At 39.4% G+C, this 26054-nt stretch overlaps 2 protein-coding genes across 2 annotated transcripts; one reads left to right on the forward strand and one right to left on the reverse strand.

Annotated features, from left to right (window-relative positions):
* Positions 1-690: 690 nt before the first annotated feature.
* On the forward strand, positions 691-26009 carry LOC148912730 (pre-mRNA-processing-splicing factor 8-like). The gene is given in 45 exon segments (XM_089026476.1): positions 691-772; positions 874-958; positions 6073-6241; positions 6889-7053; positions 7314-7529; positions 8275-8558; positions 8561-8603; positions 9419-9524; positions 9829-10012; positions 10159-10297; positions 10692-10720; positions 10723-11000; positions 11098-11232; positions 11518-11844; positions 12395-12601; positions 12799-12962; positions 14027-14153; positions 14578-14770; positions 14922-15109; positions 15434-15672; positions 15863-16220; positions 16659-16883; positions 17043-17182; positions 17262-17348; positions 17533-17625; positions 17704-17839; positions 17964-18158; positions 18161-18210; positions 18212-18257; positions 18863-19009; positions 19427-19587; positions 20001-20192; positions 20348-20585; positions 20829-20957; positions 21273-21299; positions 21301-21348; positions 21350-21394; positions 21572-21646; positions 22200-22492; positions 22779-23160; positions 23450-23545; positions 23900-23944; positions 24108-24247; positions 24500-24702; positions 25164-26009. Coding segments are annotated over 44 exon segments (6957 nt in total). The 5' UTR covers positions 691-772; positions 874-900; the 3' UTR covers positions 25319-26009.
* Positions 3259-5102, reverse strand: LOC116292876 (uncharacterized). The gene is made up of 3 exons (XM_031700225.2): positions 4949-5102; positions 4614-4777; positions 3259-4524 (listed from the first exon to the last, which is right to left on the reverse strand). Exons 1-3 carry the CDS (start codon positions 5063-5065, stop codon positions 3354-3356), a joined length of 1452 nt encoding a protein of 483 aa, XP_031556085.2. The 5' UTR covers positions 5066-5102; the 3' UTR covers positions 3259-3353.
* Positions 26010-26054: the final 45 nt, after the last annotated feature.

Raw genomic sequence — 26054 nt, forward strand, 5'->3', positions numbered from 1 at the left:
CGAACGCGCAACCAAGATTTTCGCGCGCGGCCGTCGTATGAGTTTAAACTGATTTTACTGACATAGCAACTATTTTTGTCTTCATTTTTTCTCTTCTTCTTTGGCTCATTAATAGTTCTGGAAAAGGTAAACTGAAAGAAAAGTTATAGCTGTCCAAAAAAGAGCGCTTTTAAGAGAAAAGTTGTCAGCGTGAAGGGCGCAAAATGTGAACGGCAAGAAACGAATATCGTCGAACTTCGTACCTTGGTATCCTTGACCAACAAGACAAAGTATGACATGTTCCTTGTAATCAGGAACGAAGAATGATAGAAGTTTATGGACGGCGTATAGCAAAAGCGCTATTTGCCACATTTTGTATGAAGACGTGTTTTTCACTAGACTGTCATTTATCTAATTTTCACTTCTAATGAAATCGAACGTTAATCAACTCATTCCCATTATGACGTCACTGTGAGCGCGACTTCATTAAATAATAAAGCCCAGGCTCTTGTGATTTCAAAAACATAAAGACTGCTTTACTTTTACTGATTTAGATAATTTCTTTGTCTTTCCTTGGATTTTTTTGTTTTATATTGAATTATTTTTACAGAAATTGTACGTATAAAAAAGTCATTCACATTTTGTTATTGGGCTCCCTGTGTCATCAAAGCCTCGTTCTGATGGTCTCGGTCTTGAGACTGGGAACTAAAGTCACTTCGCACGTTGCGTAGAATTTACGTTCTCGAGAAAAAAGGTTGTGAAAAAAGCTCAGGATCTCGACCATTTTTATCTGGTATGTATAATTTTCGCACTAAAACATCAACTTTATTCATATTTGCTTGAATTAGGATAGAAACATTATCAATTCCGTTTCAAATACGTCGAATTTTTTAGGTCGAAGTCGGGCATTGTGCAGCCAAGATGGCGGCCGCCATGGGACATAATCCTGATCTAATGGACGAGAAGCTACAGGAAAAAGGTGAGTAAACTAGCCAAAACAACAAGAAAAGAACGAAATGAAATAGGCCTTTTGCAACAGATTGACACGTGACCGGTTCACGCATAGCAACGCCATGCTGGATTGCAAGCTAACCAGACATTCCTTGACAACCAACAAAGCGTGACTGGCCATCGTGAGCGTTCAAACGATTCAAAAGCCGTTTTCTTCTCTTGTAGAAAGTCAATCTTGAAATATTTCCTACACATTATAGCTTTAGTGTTTTTCTGACTTTTCTTCTGGTTACTCGCGAAGTTTCGTGATTTAAAAGCGATATTTCAAGCTCCAAACGAACCGATTTCACACTTGGATAACGCGAATCATGGCGGTCGTCGAGCAAGGTAATTATTTCCAAACTTTGAATGATTGTTTGTATATAAATGGCTAGATCTTTCAGATTTTATATCGGGAACATAAGTAATAAATATAAGTTTACTTTTAGGCCTTAGATCCAGATATTAAGACCGGCATTTGTGATAAACGAGCATGAGTTTCCACTGTTGCGTTCCCTTATGCACGAGCGATGGTCGATATAACGACAAGGTTATTTCTCTTTACCACACAGGTTCTGCTGATTTATTGGGGTTCCCAAACCTTAATTTTGGTGAAGTAGAAGACTATTCAAAGAAAGCGTCTGGTTGCGACAATACGAGGAAGGCATATAAATTCTTTGCCGAGCCTGGATATCTCCACGATATTAAAGGTAACGATTATGCTCCCTTGAAGTTTCCTCGTATTTTTTTATTATTTCATTGTAGTTGTTTAGTTGGGCGATAAAAAAAGAAAATACAAATAAAATAACTAAGAAAAACCTTAGGGACCAGGGTACAATACCATCTGCATGAACGACAAATACGAAGTTGAATATTTTGCTAATCTCTTCTAATATCCTGTATTATTTTCTCCTTGTAGTTTCCTATCCTCCAGGCTTTGCTAATGTGACTGCCAAGTGTTATCGTTCCATGAGAAAGAGCCAGCCACCTCACACCCTTAATGTCAATGTCAACCAAGCTACTAAAGAAATCAAGGCCAAGTGTTCTTGTGTTGCAGGCATCAGTGGATATTGTCAGCATGTAATAAGCTTGCTTTTCTACATGGCACACTGTAAACAGTTAGGACTTAAATCGCTGCCTGATGAGTTGACCTGTACAAGTATGCCACAGCGATGGAGTGTTCCTCGAGAGAAAGAAATCACGACCAAAGCCATACAAGACATCATGGTTAAAAAACCTAAGCCAGGTGCAAACTACAATAAGTTTATCAAGAGCACTTTATACTCTCCAGCAGATATGTATAGTTTAATCGGCTGTGAGGTCCTACAAGATCTAGACCCAAAGCCCCTCATGGCAACAGTTGTGCCATTGTCTAGAGATCTGACTTCTCTACGGTCAGTTCAAACCTGCTTTGGGGCTGCTGCTAAGGGAAGTGTACTTTCCTATCAGCAAAAATTGTCTGAAGAATATATTATCAATGACTTTTCGTGTACTTCCTTCCTTGAATTGCCACTCGAAGGCTCTGAAACAAGGATTGATAATAATTTTTCAGGCTGCTTGAGTTCCACAAAGCAGGCAACACTTGATTCGTTGCAAATATCAAGAGAGGTTGCAATCAATCTTGAAAAAAATACAATAACTCAGAGTGATAATAGTATATGGTTTTCAATGAGAGAGAAAAGAATTACTGCAAGCAAATTTGGACGTGCAGCAAAGAGAGTTTCAGGGTTTGAAAATCTAGTACAACAGCTTAATCCAAGCCGCAGAGTGGTCACTGCAGATATGCAAAGGGGGATTGATTTGGAACCCATAGCTGCTAGTACCTATGCCAACAGTGCTAAAGAAGGCATGGTCAACCTGTTTCCTTCTGGGCTTATTATTAACCCCAGGTGTCCCTGGTTAGGATGTACCCCAGATAGAAAAGTATTCGACATTGAAGCCCAAAATAATGGTTCTTTGCCCTTTGGACTTCTTGAGGTAAAAGTAGTCAAGGAGGGCTCCACAACCTTTGATAATGTGTCATACCTCAGTAAAGACCCAGTGACTAATGAATTATGTCTTAAGAAGACACACGATTATTACTATCAAGTACAATCCCAAATAGCTTTAAGTGGATTAGAGTGGTGTGATTTTTTTAGTTATATCAATTCAACTACATTTCATTGTGAAAGAATTTATTTTGATAAACAGTTTTTTCAAGCAAGCAAAGACAAAGTGGACCAGTTTTTTTTTCAATTATTATTTGAAATAAATAGTAAAACTGAACAGTAATAATTATTTGTCATAATATTATATAATAATAATTTATTGTAAGAATTATATTATCAATTTCTTTTTTTCATGATCATGCCTATTGTTATAATAAACTCCTTTAAAACAAGTTTTCATGTTGCAGCTGCCATTATAAGGGGTCCTTGGAAATTAGTTATTAAGCAAATAACAGTATAAATTTGGTTGATTGAACCCAAAAGGTTTAAAGGGATGTCCGAGTCAAAAATATGAAATTCCTTTATACGTCTTATGGCACGTTCAACGTGAATACGTAACTTAGCCACGGTTTTTGTTTCATGAACTTGTTCCTCTGTGAACTGATCCCTCCCCTCAAGAAATGGTGGCAAGTTCAATGTAGCACCCTTTGTTTGAAGAAGAGCTCCTATATCAAAACCCTTGTCTGCTAAAACAGAATCTTCAGGTTCTAGAAGGTCTAGGATCCCACAACACCGTGTTAGCTCTTTGTCAGAAATTGAACCTGTATATAAACTAGAAACAAATGTAACTGCACCATGAGGTGCAATACCAAGTAAACCTTTAAGGGTGGTGTGACTTTTGTATGAAGAATACAATTGGGACTGCAATAAAAGGGAGGATGGTACCTGGACAAAAATTTCTGTGCAGTCTATTACCACTCTGGTTTTAGGGTAGAGGTTCTTAAAACCCTGTGGCATACAATCATTGACCTGTTGTCTGGTTGGCCATATACACTGAGATCCTAGAAAAAAGTAAAGATAGTTCGCCCAGGTGGTAATTTTCCTACTTACTGACGATATGTGAATCTGAAATCTATTGGCTAAATCTTCTGCTAGTAAACCAAGCCTTACTTTAACTAAAAATAGAAATAATTCGTCAATTAAAGGCATAACTCTAGCCAAAGGCCGACTATCTTGTGTATTCATGCCAGCTGAATAAACATATGTCATACGTTGCGCACAGGGCTCTGCAATTTCATAGAACCTGTACAAGTGTTTATAAGTAGGAAAACCTGTATGAAACCTAATATTCTTATCGTCTGAAGAAAATCTCTCAATACCAAACTTTGAAATAGCTAACTTTGCAGTCAATTTGGCAATTTCAATGTCTGCAGCATCTGCTTTAGCTTGAGCAGAATCTACTAATGCTAAAGCAGCTTCAGCTGCCTGAACTTTTGCCTCAGCTGCAGCTTTTTCAGCTTTGTACACTTCCAGTTCCATTATGGCTTGTATGTTGGGATCTGGTAGTTCTACCATCAAGTCAAATGCCTGATCATCTTCTTCTTCACTTTCATCTGTTTGGGTCTCACTAAAATGCAAAGATAAGAATACTGAATATAACATCCACATTTATTTTGCCAGCAGAAACTTTATGTGTAAGAATGGTAATGTAGTCACCTGTCCACCTGACGTATAATCTTTCTCCTTTGCTTTGGTTGACTAGACCAATTGAAAACAGTAGGGATGACTCCCTGTTTAAGGAGTCTTCGATTACTGTTATCAAGTGGCTTAAAGTCAGTCTCAACAAAGTGTTTAGAACATACCCTTGTATTCCCAGATATCTGAAAAAAAAAGTGCTTATTCAGTTTGAAGTATCTTAGCTCTTGGGTCGCTTCTCAGTCAATTAAATTTATAAAAGCTTACAGTACTTTGGAGTTCGAGTACCGGTATGAATACTGTATACAGGTATATAATCTGCGCCAAAACTTACAAACTTTAGACTGTAAGCTTACCTTAAAATGAGGACCAACATCTCGACGAATCTTTGATATCCAGGCAAGTCTTAAGTCCTTATTTTTCTCAGGAGGGAAGCGGTGAAAGGATAAAGTCTTGTCGTTATAATCGACCATCGCTCGTACACAAGGGAACGCAACAGTGGAAACTCATGCTCGTTTATCACAAATGCCGGTCTTAATATCTGGATCTAAGGCCTAAAAGTATATGTAAACTTATATTTATTACTTACTGTATATTCCCAATATAAAATCTGAAAGATCTAGCCATTTATATACAAACAATCATTCAAAGTTTGGAAATAATTACCTTGCTCGACGACTGCCATGATTCGCGTTATCCAAGTGTGAAATCGGTTCGTTTGGAGCTTGAAATATCGCTTTTAAATCACGAAACTTCGCGAGTAACCAGAAGAAAAGTCAGAAAAACACTAAAGCTATAATGTGTAGGAAATATTTCAAGATTGACTTTCTACAAGAGAAGAAAACGGCTTTTGAATCGTTTGAACGCTCACGAAGGCCAGTCACGCTTTGTTGGTTGTCAAGGAATGTCTGGTTAGCTTGCAATCCAGCATGGCGTTGCTATGCGTGAACCGGTCACGTGTCGAATCTGTTGCAAAAGGCCTATTGCTTTGCTTGTAATGGTAATAAGATAAGCCTTTACGTACAGATTTGGTGTAAAAATTATGTTAAATGAAGTCAATGTGTATAATAGTGTTGGGTGACGCTCAAATTATTTAGTAAGCACGTGTGTCTTGTCAAAGCTTCCTATATTCTTTTCTTAACCCTACTATTTTGCTTTGAACTGCCTCATTTTATTATATGGCACGAAATAGCTGTTAAATTAATGGTATGATGCGATTATGAAGATGGTATGAGCTGTATTGAACACTGAATATATTCTGTTGTATTCGGATCTGCTTGATCATTTAGTCTAATATGCTTGCTTTTAATAGTATTAAACTCAGTAGAATTTTATTTTATTTCTTTTGAAACCTCATATATGAGGATTTATCTTGTAATGTATGCTGTACGACTCACTATTTTTTCAATTAATTTCTTTAAACTTTGAAAACTTAGAAATGTTTCAAATTGTATTAAATTTTAAAATTTCCGTTTAACAGCTCGCAAATGGCAGCAGGTTCAGTCCAAGAGATACAGCGAGAAGCGCAAGTTTGGCTTCGTGGAGGCACAAAAAGAAGACATGCCTCCAGAACATGTCAGAAAGATTATCCGTGACCATGGAGATATGTCCAGTAGGAAATATCAGCATGATAAGAGAGTGTACTTGGGGTATGTATTGTGAATATTGTTCCTTTCAAAATCTGATACAGCATCCATCAATGGTTGTTGTTTTTGAACCTCAAATAATTAGCAATAAGTATTAGACCCCTTGCAGCGCGTCTGAATGCAGTGCAATTTGGAGGGGAAAACGACAGGTTTCCAGTTGCTGGAAATTGAATTTTTTTTAGTTTTGTCCTCTAAATTGAGCTTCTTTGACATCACATGCAAGGGGTATATTTAACTCATTTTTGTAAGTGAACTATATAGTTTCTTAAAGGAATAGTAGTTGCATGACTGTGTACACTTGGACTTCATGGGATAAAATTTGAGACAAGTACCATGAAAGATATAGATTTTTCCTCTGACACATTCATGACAGGAGACAGTGATATATCAATATGTCTCATGATTAGTTATTAATCTGTCTTGTTTTCGTAAGCTATTGAGAGGTGCAAGGCTTTGCTTTTAATCAACGGCACAGAGTACTTCCATCTTAGAAGATTAACAACAGGCAAACATATTTTACCCTGGCCATTGATATTTTTACCAGATTTTTTTCATGTCATCCCATTTTACTAGCAAATTTTTAAATTTAGTATTGAATGTATATATTCCATGTATGCATTTACTAAAAATATGCCTATTAAATGTTGCAGAGCTCTGAAGTACATGCCTCATGCAGTCCTGAAATTACTGGAGAACATGCCAATGCCGTGGGAGCAGATTCGTGATGTCAAAGTTCTATACCACATCACTGGAGCCATCACCTTTATAAATGAGATTCCTTGGGTTGTAGAACCAATCTACATGGCTCAGTGGGGGTACGTTTTAGTTTATTATGGAAATATTTGGCTAGTTGGCTTATTTGGTTCAGCATGAGACATGAGTTGTAAAAGATCTGGAAATGGTTAGATCCTCATATACTCTTAAAGATGCTTAACCAAAGACCCTACAAGGCTTGATTATGTCATTATTTGTTTCATAATTAGAGATACAAGTTGTCAGTGAGTTTAGATCATAGACTGAACATATGATTCATTTTATTCTCATGTTTCTTATGTCTAATATTAATGTATGACAGAACGATGTGGATTATGATGCGTCGTGAAAAGAGAGATCGTCGTCACTTCAAAAGAATGAGATTCCCTCCCTTTGATGATGAAGAACCACCTCTAGACTATGCGGACAACATCCTTGAGGTTGAACCACTGGAACCTATACAACTAGAGCTTGATCCAGGTGAAGATGCTGCTGTCTGTGAATGGTTCTATGATCACAAGCCACTAGCAGAAACAAAGTAAGTCTTTTATAGCTGTGTCTTGTATACAGGAAAGCTGTTTCTTGCAATGTGTCTTAGATCAGGCCAATAGCCCTTGGTTATTGGCTGCTTTAACCACAGGGACACTTAAAAACTAATCATTCCATGTGCTCCCACAAGCAATCTGTCAAGTTCCTTTTACATGATTTTATTTTAAAACAATAGAGCAAATTGTGTGCACATAATATTTTGTTCAAGTGGATTATTGTAGTGGGAACAGGGTTTGTGCAGGTCCTTGAACTCCTTGAAAAGTGCTGCAATTTAAAATGCATTTTCAAGGGCACTTGAAAAAATTGTCCATGAAAAAATGTCAGTAAAACTTTCAAGATATGTAAACCATGAGTCGTTGTCATTGGTTAAAATTAGAGATTTTCACTACATCTTGGGAGAAGCGTCTTTTTTATTATTTTTTGCTTTCCAGAACTTAGTAGCCCAATGTTTCGTAGATATCACGTGACAAATTGGCACATCTCGATTAGTATTGGTATTTTCATCTTATTTTTTTAATACCAAAATAAAACCCTCTTAAGAGTCACTCCTTGAAAAATGTCATTTTGGTCCTTGAATACTCCTTGAAAACTCATTGAATAATTTCTTGGGAACCTAGCACCAACCCTGTGGGAAAGTTTGGTACTTGAAATGTGGAAGAAACAAAAACATATCATTATGGTTATCCCCACATTCAAAAAATTCTAGACATACTTTTATTTGTTTCTATCTTTAGGTATTTAAATGGAACATCATACCGACGGTGGAATCTCACACTACCTGTCATGGCAACACTCTATCGTCTTGGCAACCAGCTCTTATCTGATCTAGTTGATGAAAACTACTTCTACCTGTTTGATTTGAAAGCCTTCTTCACAGCTAAAGCTTTGAACGTCTGTATACCTGGTGGTCCGAAGTTTGAGCCTCTGGTGAGAGATTTCACCATCCATGAAGAAGACTGGAATGAATTTAATGACATCAACAAGATTATCATTCGACAACCTGTCAGAACAGAATACAGGATTATCTGTATAATAGCCTGCCATTCAAGGTTCAGTTGCCGTGGTATGTTGAATCTCTACTTATTTTATAGACTAGCTAATCTAGTGAATATAGAAATGACATTACTGCAATATTGAGATATCATGAAGCCTGAAAAAATTGACCAGCGAAAAATGAAAAAATTTCCACCATAACGATAAGGCCCCGTCCACACTATGCCGGATAAATTTGAATCCGAATTTTTATTTATTTGGTTCCATTTCGAAAATTCATTTTTGGTGAAGAATTGTTCCGGATTCGCCCGGACTAGTGTGGACGGTAGGCCTAACCGAATAAATAAAAATTCAGATTCAAATTTTTTTGTGTCATTGTTATCAAGTACTTAGTCGCAATATTATTTTTTCATTTGGTTGCCTGGAAATTCATAATTGTGAAATTGTGAAAAATAATTGTGAAAAAGTGAAATCTCAGTTTAGCAACTTTTCTCAATTCTGATTGACTAACATTTTTCTCAGATCAACTGAAAGCTGTGAATTTTTTTTTTTTTGCCACTGAAAGGAACCAATGTTCTTCAGAATAAGGGTGTTGGCTTGGGATAGTGGCTAGAGTACAAGAAGGAGTAGGTTACCACTGCCGTAGGTTATTGAACGTAGAGTCATCAATGACTGCTCACCTCTCCATACAATTATGTTGTAAGGCTGGCTTAGGACAGCAAGCTGTTTCTTTTGTTAAAGGAATACACAACATTCCATAGCCTGTCTGGTTGAAACTCTAGTGTTGTTTATAGTAAAAGTATTTGATTCCAGGTACCATAGGGTTAGTGTTGTGTACAAGTGTTGAAACTCTAGCATTGTTTATAGTAAAAGTTTTTGTTTCAGGTATCATAGGGTTAGTGTTGTGTACATCAAGACAGAGGACCCTGATCTTCCTGCATTCTACTTTGATCCTCTCATCAATCCAATCTCTCACAGACATGCTGTTAAGGTAATAGATTCACTATGCATATGGGTTAAGTGTCTAATGTAGTTATTCTATTATTAAGAAAACTGTCAAATAAAAAAAATCCATTGTAAGTTATTGTGATTTTGAGCCATCAGCACAGGTTTATATTGGCGGCTAATTGAGAGAAAATAATCCAGTATTGGTCATAGTCTCAATGCTACGTATTGTGATTTTCCTATTGTGAGGTAGTTCTGAGCCAACAATATAGGTTTATATTGGTAGCTCTCTCCTGATTAAACTGATAGAAGAATCATGATACAAATTCCAATGGTGATTTGTTCAATAGGCTCATGAACCTCTTCCTGATGATGATGACAGTTTTGAACTCCCTGATGACATCCAGCCGTTCCTACAAGACAGACCACTGTATACTGATAATACTGCTAATGGTATTGCTCTTCTCTGGGCACAAAGACCATTTAACTTGAGGTCTGGGTGCTGTAGGCGAGCCATGGATGTACCTCTTACTAGTTAAATCATGGTATGATAATTCACTGATTTTATTTTATTATTGAATACCATGCTCCTTGGAAGATCACATGAGAATAGATGGTTAACAGCCATCAGCCCTCACCTAACAGGCTGTTATTGTGGATTTACCCAAGAGGTCATAAAGAGTCATTTTTTTTATCTAGGTACAGAGAACATTGCCCATCAGGACATCCAGTCAAAGTGAGAGTGTCTTACCAGAAGCTTTTGAAATGTTACGTCCTAAATGCATTGAAGCACAGACCACCAAAGGCACAGAAGAAAAGGTACAGTCTACACCTAATTGAAAAAACGTTGTCGAGTTCAAAAACAGGTTATATCATCAAAGCTAAGACCGAAGGGGAGCATGGGAAGACAAACAATTATGCTAATTTCATGCATATTGCAGTTTTCCCTTCCTGTGCACATTTTATGCATCATGGCTTTGGCATGTTGTTAATCTAGGTCGACCGACTTTGCTCTACTGTGCATTTTGACATGTCTGTGCAAATATGATACACATTTTGGAGTACCCAAAATCCTTTTCGTTCTTAGCTTCGACGATATGACCTCGAACCCAAATACGTTTCTTTAATTAGGTGTATATATTTCGTAGATATGGCCTCTATTCCTTTGAGGTTGAATACGTTTTAATCACAAATTCTTTCATGATTTTTGCAGGTATTTGTTCCGTTCATTCAAAGCCACAAAGTTTTCCAGTCTACGACTCCAGACTGGGTGGAGGCTGGCCTACAGGTCTGTCGTCAAGGTTACAACATGTTGAACCTCTTAATCCACCGTAAGAACCTCAACTACCTTCATCTGGATTACAACTTCAACTTGAAGCCCATCAAGACCTTGACTACCAAGGAACATAAGAAGTCTAGGTTTGGTAATGCTTTCCATCTGTGCCGTGAGATTCTCAGGCTCACTAAGCTGATTGTAGACTCTCATGTGCAGTACAGACTTGGTAATGTGGATTGCTATCAGGTAGGGAGATAACATTCTGTAGTCTGAATAGAATTTCTACCTATTTTAATGATCAAAGAGTGAGATATTGTCATCCTAATGGTTCCATTTCTTTTAGCTTGCCGATGGTCTGCAGTACATGTTTTCCCATGTGGGTCAGCTGACAGGCATGTACCGTTACAAGTACAAACTGATGAGACAGATCAGAATGTGCAAGGATCTGAAGCATCTCATCTATTACCGATTCAACACTGTAAGTAACAGTCAGTCTGCACTGTAATTAGGACCTATAGGTATGTTAGCTATTTATTAGTCACCACATTACAATAGTCATTTTGGGAATTTTTCTCTGTTGTCAATACTTCTTGAGCAACACAGCAGTTTTGATTTTTAGGTGCTGTCAATCAAAAACTACCTACTCAGACTGTTAGTAATTTGATTGATGGGAGCCAAAAGCCCAGACATCTGGAAATATAGTTAGTTGACTGAATTGCATAATTATAAAAATATGTATAATTGATTGTTTTCAATGATCTAGGGAGCTGTTGGCAAGGGTCCAGGGTGTGGTTTTTGGGCCCCAGGCTGGCGTGTGTGGCTGTTCTTCCTCCTTGGTATTGTACCACTCCTGGAAAGATGGCTTGGCAACCTGTTGGCCAGGCAGTTTGAAGGCAGACACTCCAAGGGAGTGGCCAAGACAGTCACTAAGCAGCGTGTGGAAAGTCACTTTGATTTGGAGTTGCGTGCAGCTGTGATGCATGATATCCTGGACATGATGCCTGAAGGGATCAAGCAGAACAAGGCTAGAACTATCTTACAGCATCTCAGCGAGGCCTGGAGATTCTGGAAGGCCAATATTCCATGGAAGGTAAATTTAGTTTTTATCAATACCCTGAGGCAATCTATCGGCTGATCTAAGTCAGGGCATGGCTAACTCATAGATCAAACCCTGAAACAACCTCTGGGCTGATCTAAGTCAGGGCACAGCTAACTCACAGATTGAACCCTGAAACAACCTCTGGGCTGATCTAAGTCAGGGCACGGCTAACTCACAGATTGAACCCTGAAACAACCTCTGGGCTGATCTAAGTCAGGGCACGGCTAACTCACAGATCAAATTGGAATTTAGCATGTTTTGTGGAGGGAGGAAAACCAGAGAACCCAGAGGAAACCCTTGAATCAAAGGAAAAACCTAAAAACTCTACTCACATGGGATAGTGAATCCAGGAATCAAACTGGAGACCCCAGGGGTGAGATGGGAGTGCACTGCAACTATGTCGCACTTGATTCTTACATGTAGATTGAAGCCTGGCTCTGACATCATTGTCCTATTTTGCAATAGAAAAGGTTCATCAGATACAAATGTTCTTCTGTCTATCACAAGAAGAAAGAGTTCATTATGATAATTTTCCTTTAAGGTGCCTGGTCTGCCCATTCCAATTGAGAACATGATCCTGCATTACATCAAGGCCAAAGCAGATTGGTGGACCAACACAGCTCACTACAACAGGGAGCGTATTCGCCGTGGAGCAACAGTAGACAAGACCGTGTGTAAGAAGAATCTGGGGAGACTGACCAGGTTGTACCTGAAGGCTGAACAAGAGAGACAGCACAACTACTTGAAGGTAAAAGACAACAGCAAATTTTACCTCGTAGAGTGTGGACAATATGACCTGGAAAAAATATTAAATTTGTACCAATAATACGAAAAAGTTAGATTGTCTGTTACTCTAGTTTATATTGGATCCCATCTTTACATCTGTAAGTATATTGAGATTTTGTACAATGTCATATAATAATATTTACGTTTTTATTTCCATAGGATGGTCCATACATTTCAGCAGAAGAAGCTGTAGCCATCTACACCACCACAGTCCATTGGTTGGAGAGTAGGAGATTCTCTCCCATCCCCTTCCCTCCACTCTCCTACAAACATAACACCAAGCTGCTGATCCTGGCCCTGGAGAGACTCAAGGAGGCATACAGGTCTGTTGAAGAATATTACTGTGCTCATACTCCAACTGGGACCAATTTGATAAACTAGTATCATTAACCAATCATATTGTGACATTTAGTTCAATATTTTTAACCAGCCAATCAGATAGCGTGAGAACGTGATAATCAGATTGGTTGATGCTGTTATCAGTTCAATCTCTGTCTAGTTCACTGTCATCTGATTGGTCAGTTTTATAAAAGTGGTCCCAGTTAGTGTGTCTGCACAGTAACTGTTATATATTCTTTAGTGCCCTGTGTGGTGGAAAACATATCAATGCTGAGACATTTTAGTAATTTTCTTTAAGAAATCTGACAAACAAATAGGAAGGTTGGTGAATTACACCCATTTCGATAATTATGAATTGTATCTCTAAACTTGTAGGTTTTTCAGTTTCTGTCACTCAAAATTTCAAAGGTGTGAATATTTGATATTGATGGAAGTCAGAACCCAATCTCGTACCCAGAGCCCTTATTTCTTACTGCGCATGCTCGACGAAATAATTGGGCTCTGGAAAACTCCAATATTTCCTGTGCTATGATTGGTTCTCGAGAACAAAGGAAGATACCGGAAGTAAAAATTAAAGTACTAGGGAAAATGAACAAGATGGCGTCTCGAAGTACACCAAAAAAGCCTGTAGGGCCAGATTTTTCAAAGTTTTGCCAGTTTTGTAATGGAAATTGTATTGATGTCCATCCAATAGATATTTTCGGATTTAATTTAACTGAAAACCATCTTCAAAACCTAATTTTCCAAGCACAAATTCACATGCTCGTTGAACATCGTCCGCCATTTTGAATTTACCTAGTCTGTCATAATGCGCATGTGCGAGAAACCCAGAATCTGGGTCTTCCGGTTTGGAGTTTTCCGCAGCCCAATTATTTCGTCGAGCATGCGCAATAAGAAATAAGGGCGGTGGGTACGAGATTGGTCAGAACCCCAGAGATTATGAAAATGGGATTAATGGTAGAATGATAGAAGGTTGGTGGCTTAATGTCACTGACGTCAAATCAAACTGAATTGAGTAATAATGTGAATTCTGATTGTTGTATTTTAGTGTGAAGAGTCGACTGAACCAGTCTCAACGAGAAGAACTTGGTCTGATTGAACAGGCCTATGATAACCCTCACGAGGCACTCAGCAGAATCAAGCGTCATCTCCTAACACAGAGAGCTTTTAAAGAGGTAGATTGTCTGAATCAAATAACAACTAGAACACCGTTGATGGAAGAACTTCAATGCTTCATCTGCATTAAATCATGTTTTTTTGATACAACCAAGTTTTCAGCTCTCTTGGCCATTATCAGGGTTAAAGTAACTGTTAACAAAATTATATGTCCAGGGCTTGAAATAGAAATTTTTTTTAGCCTGCCATAGTCATTCCAGTAAATTTTGCATGTCATTTTATTGTTCATTCAGTGGCAGTGCATCGTTATTTTTGCCTGCAAAAGCTGAACTTTGGCCATTGGCAGGCCACTATTTTGAGCCCTAATGTATTTGAAAGTTTGGTTAAAAATTTGTTCAGAATTTTCAAAGCTATCTAAACCAAGTTGCAAGTTTTGAGGTGAACAGCGGTTGGATGAATAATTATTTGATTTTTATCCCACAGGTTGGCATTGAGTTCATGGATCTTTACAGCCATCTCATACCTGTCTATGATGTGGAACCACTAGAGAAGATAACAGATGCCTACCTGGATCAATATCTTTGGTATGAGGCAGACAAGCGCAGGTTATTCCCCCCTTGGATCAAACCATCAGACACAGAACCACCTCCGTTACTAGTCTATAAATGGTGTCAAGGTTAGTTTTCCCCCAAGATACAAAAATAAACACAGTTTATTAGACTTCAGATTTCTAAAGATGTTAGAAGCAAATGTAAGACTACATGTACCCGATTGGTCTATTTGTGAGATTCAAGGATTACCTAACAAGAATTGATCTTTTCTGCCAGGTATCAACAACTTGCAAGACGTGTGGGAAACATCAGAAGGAGAATGTAACGTGATGATGGAATCCAAGTTTGAGAAGCTCTATGAGAAGATTGACTTGACGCTGCTCAACAGACTGTTGCGTCTGATTGTGGATCATAATATTGCTGATTATATGACAGCTAAGAACAACGTGGTCATCAATTACAAGGTATGGACAGTAAAACAGTATAACTCTTTAAGCAGCCCTAGGTAGTCCATTCCTATCCAGTCCGTTCCATGAGTGCAACCACGCGACTCAAAATCTCTTGAGATATGAATAACAATGAAACAGCCGCCATATTAGTTGATCTAACGAGAGAAGGTAATGAGGAATGCATTGTTATTGTCAACCAAGATAATGGTTATGACGTAACATGCACATTAGACCACAATGCACCATGGTTGCTGTAACAGAAAAGGTCGATGGCTCGACAGCTCACGATTTACTTTTTTTTTTGTTTTCCAGAAGTAACCATTTAATTCTCTCTCACAGGATATGAACCATACCAATTCCTATGGAATCATCCGTGGTCTTCAGTTTGCCTCATTCATTGTCCAGTATTATGGTCTTGTACTGGATTTACTTGTGCTGGGTCTACAGCGAGCTAGTGAGATGGCTGGTCCACCACAGATGCCTAATGATTTCTTGACATTCCAAGATGTAGATACTGAATCTCGGCATCCAATCAGGCTGTACTCTCGTTACATTGACAGGATACATGTGTTCTTCAGGTGAGCTCATTTTGAGCAAATTTCCCTTTAGTATGGATAACATGAGGTGATATCTAACATGGGCTTTTTGTGACATTCAAAAAAGCTCTCATTCACTGATGGGAACTTTTTTTGGCTGATTGAAATCCAACAATTCTCTTGACTTTTATTCATTTAGCTTGATATATAACAGATGTATTGTTTTGTAAAGGTTCACTGCAGAAGAGGCTCGTGATTTGATCCAGCGCTACCTCACAGAACATCCCGACCCCAACAACGAGAACATCGTGGGCTACAACAACAAGAAATGCTGGCCACGTGATGCACGAATGCGCCTCATGAAGCATGATGTCAACCTTGGTCGTGCCGTGTTCTGGGACATCAAGAATCGTCTTCCGCGGTCTGTCAGTACATTACTATGGGAGAACAGCTTTGTGTCTGTGTATAGTAAGGATAACCCTAACCTGCTGTTCAATATGAGTGGATTTGAGTGTCGTATTCTGCCCAAGTGTCGCACAACCTTTGAGGAGTTCACACACAAGGATGGTGTATGGAACTTACAAAACGAGGTGAGTATAAAAAATGTATTTTGGACCATGCTCTTACAAGAACACTAAAGATAGCAACACTGATGGTGAAAGCCTTCTTCTTTTGTGTCTGCCTTTGGAAGTTTTACTTTGAGCACAGTTTTGATCATATGTGTTATGAAATCCCCATATACTAATAGCAGTTATTATGGATGCATGCAAATGCGACAACAAGCATTGTGTTGGCCCGATAGCTTCACTTGTATGATTCTTAAAGCAAAAGAATATTTCTTTGAGGGCTCAACTGTAGTAACAGCTATTTCCTTGGTTTTCTTGAGATAAAGTTTATTTTCTAGGATGAAAAAGAAGAAAGGAAAGAGGAAAGAAAAAATAGGAAGGGGAAGAAGGGAAGGAAGGAAGGAAGGCCTGCAGTGCAAGAGGTCTATTTCAAACATTAACAAATTTCCATCTATTTATCAGGTTACCAAGGAGCGAACAGCCCAGTGTTTCTTACGTGTGGATAACGAGTCGCTAGGACGTTTCCATAATCGTGTCCGTCAGATCCTCATGGCTTCAGGATCAACTACATTCACCAAGATCGTCAACAAGTGGAACACAGCGCTGATTGGATTGATGACGTACTTCAGAGAAGCTGTCGTCAATACCCAGGAACTGCTAGACTTACTGGTCAAGTGCGAAAACAAAGTAAGAATTAAACTCTTGAATCCTCTAGTTTATCGTGTTTTCTAGCGCTGTAAGACTATCCAGCTGATCTAGGATCTAAGACAAAGAGAGGTTTAAGTGAATAATGTACTTCAGTTGATCTAAATGTTCGCAAAATTTAAATTGCATCCTTTGTTCCAGATTCAAACCCGTATCAAGATTGGTCTAAACTCTAAGATGCCCAGTCGTTTTCCCCCAGTAGTGTTCTATACACCCAAAGAATTGGGTGGCTTGGGTATGTTGTCCATGGGCCATGTGCTCATCCCACAGTCTGACCTCAGGTAGGTATTCCATGGTGCGATATAATACTACAGTGTAGTTGTTTAATCACTAATACAAGGAAATGCTGTTTCGTTGCAGACGGTCACAGCAGACAGACGTAGGTATCACTCATTTCCGGTCTGGTATGAGTCACGATGAAGATCAATTGATCCCTAACTTGTACAGGTAGGTAACTTAGATACATAAATAAACTTCCAAAAATGAAGGGGATAGGGGAGGTGGACATCCAATCATGGAACGAGGGCCACAGGGTTGTAACCTTTTCAAAACAAAAACAATTAATATATTTATTGACCATTGGTCTAATTATACTACTTAATAGATTAATATATTTTTTGTACTAATACAGGTACATCCAGCCTTGGGAGAGCGAGTTTATTGATTCTCAGAGAGTCTGGGCTGAGTATGCGCTTAAACGTCAAGAAGCTAACGCCCAAAACAGGTCAGTTTGCTGAGGCTCAGAATGTGCCAGTACTGAAACATGCCATTTTCTTATACTGCGAATTTATTTCTTTTTCAGACGTTTGACCCTAGAGGATCTCGAGGACTCTTGGGATCGTGGTATCCCTCGTATCAATACACTGTTCCAGAAAGACAGACATACTCTCGCTTACGACAAGGGATGGAGAGTTAGAACGGATTTCAAACAATATCAGGTACCAAAATCTAGATATTCTCTATGCTAGTTATTGTCTTACGTCTCAAATCATGGAGGTTACATGGCGTGGTATACCTGTGGTAAAACAGAACTATCTAACTATCAAGTGCTGTGTTGTTTAGGTCTTGAAGCAGAATCCATTCTGGTGGACACACCAGCGCCACGACGGTAAGCTATGGAACCTGAACAACTACCGCACAGACATGATCCAAGCTCTAGGAGGAGTAGAAGGAATCCTGGAACACACGCTGTTCAAGGGGACCTACTTCCCCACGTGGGAGGGTCTGTTCTGGGAGAAGGCTAGTGGTTTTGAGGAATCCATTCCATGAAGTACAAGAAGCTGACGAATGCACAGAGATCTGGTTTGAATCAGACGATTCACTCTCTGGTGGTCACCTACTATCAACAGGGCTAACGTAAGTGTGGAGAAAAACTCTACAAAAATAGTCACGCTACAGAAATAGTCACGCTATAGAAACAGTCACGCTACAGAAATAGTCACGCTACAGACTTGACGACATTCATTCATTCGCTCGCAGTGCGCGAGTTTACTACAGATCCATTTGAAACACTCAAACGTGCTACACCGTCACGGTAACGGTCATCCTTTCACATACACACAACGTCTGCTCTAATTGCTCATCGTTTTCAATTGCGCGGCCACAACCCATTTGACATTGCGCTAAACCTAATACTTCTTATCATAGAGCAGTTTTCGAATGACTGTGAAAAGCTCATGGCAAGAACACGGTCGTGACACAGCAAAGGATACGTCAGACCAATTACATTACACGAGAATTTACTCTCTATCCAATCAAATGCCCAAAACACGACATAAACACGGCGCGAACACGGTCGCGCCAATGTCACGGCACTGCCAGACCAATCACATTGCACGAGAAAAAACAAACAAACACGCCAATTAAGATTCTAAAAAAAATCACGGCACGGCACGCATACGGCACCGACTTTTTCAGTCATACAAAAACTGTTCTAATATCAATCGTTCTTAATATTACAGGTATATGTTGGATTCCAAGTGCAGCTTGATCTGACGGGTATCTTTATGCACGGTAAAATCCCTACACTCAAGATCTCACTCATCCAGATCTTCAGGGCTCATCTTTGGCAGAAGGTTCACGAGAGCGTCGTGATGGATCTCTGTCAGGTAACAATACTATTCTTTGTTTGGTCATCTCCGTTCGCCGATTAACGGGTTCTGTGTGGTGAATTCTTCTACTCGGGACAAGTTGTAAAATGCTATAGGCCTGATGTCGGTCTTTATATGAAATTGAATCAAATATTAGCGCTACTCTGGCTTAGAACTACACTCAGGCAGGATAAGGTGGATATTTAGTGCTAACGTATGAGAAAACAGGAAAGGTTATGAAAAACAGGCATAACGCTGATGACCATTTTTTCTTTCTTTCTTATGGTTTATATCCTTATTTGACCCGAAAAGCCTAAAAAAATGACGTCCTGATAAGCCAGCCAGCGATGCATGCACAAAATAGAGTATCAACGATAATCATCCAGACATATCAATATCCTGAGGATTAATAGCCAATTGTTTGTTTGTTCTTAGGTGTTTGATCAAGAACTAGATGCTCTAGAGATCGAGACGGTACAGAAAGAGACGATTCATCCACGTAAATCGTACAAGATGAACAGCTCGTGTGCCGATATTCTGCTGTTCGCTGCTTATAAGTGGAACATCTTCAAACCTTCCCTTCTCGCTGACTCCAAGTGAGTTCACTGCTTCTCCTCTATGCCTCATCACATTAATGTGTCTTCGAAACGCTCTGTTTTTTTCCACATCAAAAATGCAGCGAAAGCTTCGTGTTCATATTAGCGTTTTCGAAAACGCAGATACATTCGGAATTAATGCGTTATGAGCTGCGCATGGGAAAAACAGACACACCCGTGTGAATAACTTAAGCGTTTATAAAAGGCGCCGGTTATCGCTTGTCCACACGAATACGACATGCCTCCGTTTTCAAATGTCTCAACTCTGGAGAGTGTTTTCAAATGTATGTTTTCATGTAGACTCGAGGCCAAAAAGCATCGAAAAGTATTCGTTTTCCTGATTACCGTAGACGGGGGATTTTAGATAAATTATGTAAGATACAGAGTGTAAACATTTTGTTTTTGTGTATTAGTGACATGATGGATGGATCTGTCAGCCAGAAGTACTGGGTGGACGTACAGTTACGATGGGGTGACTACGATTCCCACGATATCGAACGATATGCACGTGCTAAGTTCCTGGACTACACCACAGATAATATGAGTATCTACCCCTCCCCTACTGGGGTACTGATTGCCCTTGATCTGGCTTACAATCTTCACAGGTATGCGAAGCACTTCACTTGCAAACACGTGGTTAGAAGGGAAATAGTAACTGGGGAATGACTTGAAAAGCCAGAAATCTCGTCTGTGGGCTCGCCACAGGGATCCCAAGCACTAAAATAAACTAACCTCCGACTTTCACTATTATTTATTTCAGTGCCTTTGGCAACTGGTTCCCTGGCATCAAGCCCTTGATACAACAAGCGATGGCTAAGATCATGAAGGCTAACCCTGCCCTGTATGTCCTGAGAGAACGTATCCGTAAAGCACTCCAGTTGTACTCTAGTGAGCCTACTGAACCGTACCTGTCGTCACAGAACTATGGAGAACTTTTCTCTAACCAGATTATCTGGTTCGTTGGTGATACGAATGTCTATCGTGTCACGATTCATAAGGTAAGGTGACCAGATGTATGTAACCATTATGCAACACTTTGTTCCTTTAAGTCTTTTCTAAGTACGATTAACATGGTGCAATCTGATCTAGCTTGGGTATAAACCACACAAGACGAATCTTGATAACCAGAAGGTGTTTGTACCCGAGCTAGACCACAATGCACCATGCTAACTATGAGCAAAGATTTTTGATATTTCAGTTTGTTAACTCCTACATTTTGTAACATTTTTGTTGGTTTTTAGACCTTTGAGGGTAATCTCACTACCAAACCCATCAATGGCGCCATCTTCATCTTCAATCCTCGCACAGGACAGCTGTTCTTGAAGATCATCCATACCTCTGTCTGGGCTGGTCAGAAACGTTTAGGACAGGTAAATACTTTAAAGGCTAGCGTTTTCCCCCGGGTTCTCTCCGTTTTACCTCCCTCCACGAAACCATTTACACCCGATTGCAGTTCGATATTAGAGTTAGACATTCGCAAAGTCCTCTACCCTTTGTGTATCTTGACTGGGGTACCTCTCGCGACTTCGTTGCTCCCTTGCTACGCTAGCCAAATTCTCGCTTTGCCAAAAATAGAAAACTTCGCGGGAGACAAGTGAGGTCGACTTGGGGCAAGTCTATATTAGAGGTAGCCATGCTTTCTAATTCCATGAGGTTGAGTAATAATTTTATTTTCTGCTTGTTAGCTGGCTAAATGGAAGACAGCCGAAGAATTAAGTAGCTGCGTTGATTCGTTCGCTTCCGGTTGAAGAACAACCCAAATGAGCAGATTATTGTCACAAGGAAAGGAATGTTGGACCCTCTCGAGGTAAGAATAGACAATGCTACGATGAATTAAAGTAGAGTTCTTGGTTACATTTCCAAAATAAGTAAAAATGGCGTCGATGAAATACAGGAGCAAAGATCTTATTTTGTTCTATTATTATTCCTTGTGATATTTACTTGTAAGGTTTTTGTTTAAGCAACATTATCGTTATCTTTTTAGGTTCATCTTCTTGATTTCCCTAACATCGTCATCAAGGGTAGCGAGTTACAACTACCTTTCCAGGCCTGCCTCAAGGTACGCTGTCACCATTGATGTATTGACACTTCGAGATGAAATTATTTTCCTACAGCTGCAAAACTTTTTTTTCCAGTATGACTCGGTCTTTGTCGATAATATAGCAAAGATTCTGCGCTCCTGCGAGTCCGTTTCTTGTTAATTTCTTGACACAAGACTAAACATGCATCAAGTTGTTGCAAGTTATCGAAAAACATGGCGATTGCAGGTCACATTGCGCGCAACACTTACAACTGCGCCATTGCTCTTGACACTGCTCTTATGCGCATCTTTTGAATCTTGTACATTCTGTAAAATGTTTATGTATCGTATATCAGGTGGAGAAGCATGGAAACCCATGAACACATGGCGATTGATAGTAGCACCTTACGACTGCAACATTTCTCTCAATTATTCAATCATATTTGTTTATGTGTCTTATATCAGGTGGAGAATCTGGGGAACCCATGAACACCATGATGGCGATTGATGGTGTAACACCTTACGACTGCACCATTTCTTTTGACGTTGTGCTCAAGTATACAATCTTATTTGTTTATGTATCTTATATCAGGTGGAGAAGCTGGGAGATATGATCCTCAAAGCCACAGAACCTCAGATGGTACTATTCAACCTGTACGATGACTGGCTCAAGACTATCTCGTCCTACACCGCATTCTCTCGTCTGATCCTGATCCTTAGAGCCTTGCACGTTAATGCTGATCGCACCAAGGTCATCCTTAAACCAGACAAGACCATCATTACTGAACCACATCATATCTGGCCTTCATTGTCAGATGAGGAATGGGTCAGCGTTGAAGTACAGCTAAAGGATCTTATCTTGGCTGATTATGGCAAGAAGAACAAGTATGTTGGAAATACTTTACTGTGTGGACATCACCTTGAGTTGTGTCCTTTGATTGTTTTAGCGCCACTTTAAACAAAGGATAAAAATGATACAGTAATTATATAAAAGGGTAAATTTTACACCGTCAAAAGATGAAAAAATGAAAAAACTTACTGACGTTTCGGACGCTAGTCCTTCGTCGGAGTAAAAGAGGAAAAATGGAAAAAAAAATTTACTTTGGGAATTAGAACAGTATTGCAATAAAACGTCGCCAACAAAGCTCTTTTTATTCTTTTCTCTCCCCAGTGTGAACGTGGCTTCATTGACGCAGTCCGAGATTCGTGACATCATTCTTGGTATGGAGATCTCTGCTCCTTCACACCAACGACAACAAATCGCCGAGATCGAAAAACAGACGAAAGAACAATCCCAACTGACAGCAACTACAACACGCACGACGAACATCCACGGTGACGAGATCATCGTGTCGACCACCAGTAACTACGAGACCAACACCTTTTCGTCCAAGACAGAGTGGCGTGTCAGAGCCATATCAGCTACTAACCTTCATCTTCGTACTAACCACATCTATGTGTCGTCTGATGATATCAAGGAGACTGGATTCACATATATTCTGCCGAAGAATGTGTTGAAGAAGTTCATTGTTATATCTGATCTCAGGACTCAGGTGAGTCGGGTTCGAAATATATTGTTATCTATTCTTTCCTTATCCTTGACGTGATAAACCAAGTAGACCACTTGCATGTGACGTCAAAGCAGCTCAATTTTGAGGACAAAAACAAAGAATTTCAATCTCCTGAGAATTGGAAACCTATTGTTTATGTCCTCCAAATTGAGCTGCATTCTGGCAGACTGCAAGGAGTCTATAGTATTGCACCTTCTCGGTGTACACGTTGGAATTATCGTATTCCTGAAGTGAATATCCTAATACTGACATTATTGCATTGGTTTGTTAGATATCTGGTTATCTGTATGGCGTAAGTCCTCCAGATAACCCACAAGTCAAGGAGATACGATGCATTGCGATGGTCCCTCAGTGGGGCACACATCAGGTATGCCAGTAGTATACCCCAGTTTCGAGTTCTCTATTTGTATTTTCCATTTTTTTTTGTTTGTATTTTCCATTTTCCATACATTGGTTCACTGGTCCAACACAAAGCGCTCAAGCGAAGCGCCAAGGTACTTTCAAAGGATTATTCAAATTAGAACCTTGGAACCTCGACTGAATGCTTTGTGTTTGACCTACTTTACTGTTGGTATTTGTGAATATTTAGACACGGATACGAGGCTAACCCTGTGCAAATGAGTCTGTAATCAAGAAACACAGTGGTGATTTGGAACTTGAATAAGGTCTATTGAATGATAAGTTGTCATATCTGATCTTTGGATTGATATTTTCTCAACAGACTGTCCACCTGCCGAACATGTTACCACAGCACGACTACCTTAAAGTAAGTTCCTTAAAATGTCATGTCATTATCAAATACTTGGATGCAACAGTGACAGAAAGAGTTTTTCTTTAGCTTTTATCTAGAACCACTACTAAAATAGTGATGTAGACATTTGTACACTTTAGATAGGATACATTAATCTTTTTTTATTTTTTCTAACCAGGAAGTGGAACCCCTTGGATGGATTCACACACAGCCTAACGAACTGCCTCAGTTGGGCCCTCAGGATGTTACAACGCATGCCAAGATCATGGCTGACAATCCATCCTGGGATGGTGAGAAGACGGTCATTATCACTTGCAGGTATGTAACAAAACTTGTCTGTGGACTGCAGACGTACTTCTCTGTAGAGTACGTTTTCCTCATATACCCAGGCTTCAGGAGCGTAGAGAGGTCTCGATTATGGGGGGGCAATGTCCCATTTTCCCGTCAAATCCACAGGAATCCCGCATGAATTATTAAATTTTAATGCCGAAAGCAAACTGTTGACGGGGCTCGTGCCCCCCTGCCTACGTTAGTGCCCTATTCTAACCTCGTCCATCGTTTCCCGTACAGTTTCACGCCAGGATCATGCTCACTAACAGTTTACAAGTTGACTCCATCTGGTTATGACTGGGGTCGTAATAACAAGGATACTGGTAACAACCCACGTGGTTACCTACCATCTCATTACGAGAAGGTACAGATGCTCCTGTCTGATCGTTTCCTTGGGTTCTTCATGGTTCCTGCTCAAGGCTCTTGGAACTATAACTTCATGGGTGAGTATTCCTAGTAATAACTTAATATTTAAAGGACTTGCCACAAGCATCGGCATTAGCTGAATTATTGAGTGGTGGCTTTGGCCTCACCTCTCGTCCCATTTTTGAGTTTTCTCCCTTGATTCGAGGGATAGTTTTTCGCCGCATTCTATTTTGTATGCATCCATTTCAAAAAAGGTTGTTGGAACCACACAAAAAGCGATAGATCATTTTAAGACCGAAAGGAATTGTGGGCATGCATGGGTGTTGAAAATGGCAGCTACGAGCAACGCTAACCTTGGTGTCCTTGAAGAGAATTGATAAAAAACACCAGTCATGATTCCAGCTAATGATTGGAATAACTGATCTCTTATTGTTAATCGTCTATCTACTTTGGGTGTGACAACCTTTTTGAAATATGTATTCAAACAAGTTTGTTCCTCTTGATTACAACCTTGCTGATAAATGATGATTTTTTGCAGGTGTTCGTCACTCTCCTAATATGCGGTACGAGCTCCAACTGTCAAACCCTAAAGACTTTTACCACGAGGTACACCGCCCTTCTCATTTCCTGAACTTCAGCGCGATGGAAGAGTCAGAGCAGATCACCGCAGACAGAGAAGACATGTTTAATTAAAGGAACTCTAATCTTTACCTTCCAATAGCTAGTCTGCTTATTCTAGCACCTCCAATAAGCGGCTCATCAATTCTGAAGATGGCTCACTCCACTAAGAATGTTCAAAGGACAAGCTTACAGAAAATGCTCGCTATCTTTCTCGTAACTTTACTCTCACCTCATTTGCCACTTTCCAATCAGTCGTCAATCATATTGTTAACGTAAAATAGTAAAGGCTTGAATTGCAAGCAGAAAAATGTTGAAATTTATTGCTCTCTGTGTGTGTATCCTTTAACTTTGTATATAAGATACTGAGGAATGTGAACCTTTTTACCAAGTAGTAAGTTTTATTGCCATTGAACATTACATTGTTTTGTGTTATTGCTAATCTACTATAACGCGGTGCTACCCAACACACGAAAGACTTTCAGTCCAATGTAGCTTCTCGTGCCTACCGTGACCGTGTCGGTGCCATATTCACGCATTATTATTGGATGACCACTGATGTGTGCTGTGATTGGCTGAAAGTATTGTCATACTAAATCTGTAGTTCCCAAGACTTAGGCGAGTGTAGTTCTGAAATTCATTAATTAACATTTTGTATTTATCTTTGTCGCTGTTTTTGTGTTGCTAATGCTTCTCTGATTTCATTTTTAAATATTATATACAAATAAAACAGTCTTTCGAAAAATAAGCAACCTGTGTCAATCTAGATCTGCGGAACTCTGTAATTTAATAATGAAATGTAATTTATATT

Source organism: Actinia tenebrosa, unplaced genomic scaffold, assembly GCF_029948245.1.
Source record: "Actinia tenebrosa isolate PJP-AT-01 unplaced genomic scaffold, QUT_ActTen_1.0 PGA_scaffold10__47_contigs__length_13832649, whole genome shotgun sequence".
NCBI lineage: Eukaryota > Metazoa > Cnidaria > Anthozoa > Actiniaria > Actiniidae > Actinia > Actinia tenebrosa.

Bases quoted from the DNA above. Each gene is read 5' to 3' on its own strand.
- LOC116292876 (XM_031700225.2), bottom strand. From the start codon at position 5,065: ATGGTCGATTATAACGACAAGACTTTATCCTTTCACCGCTTCCCTCCT. The intron at 4,778-4,948 runs GTAAGCTTACAG...TTTTTTTTTCAG, and splicing joins ATGTTGGTCCTCATTTTAAG to ATATCTGGGAATACAAGGGT. The intron at 4,525-4,613 runs GTGACTACATTA...TTTGCATTTTAG, and splicing joins ATTATACGTCAGGTGGACAG to TGAGACCCAAACAGATGAAA.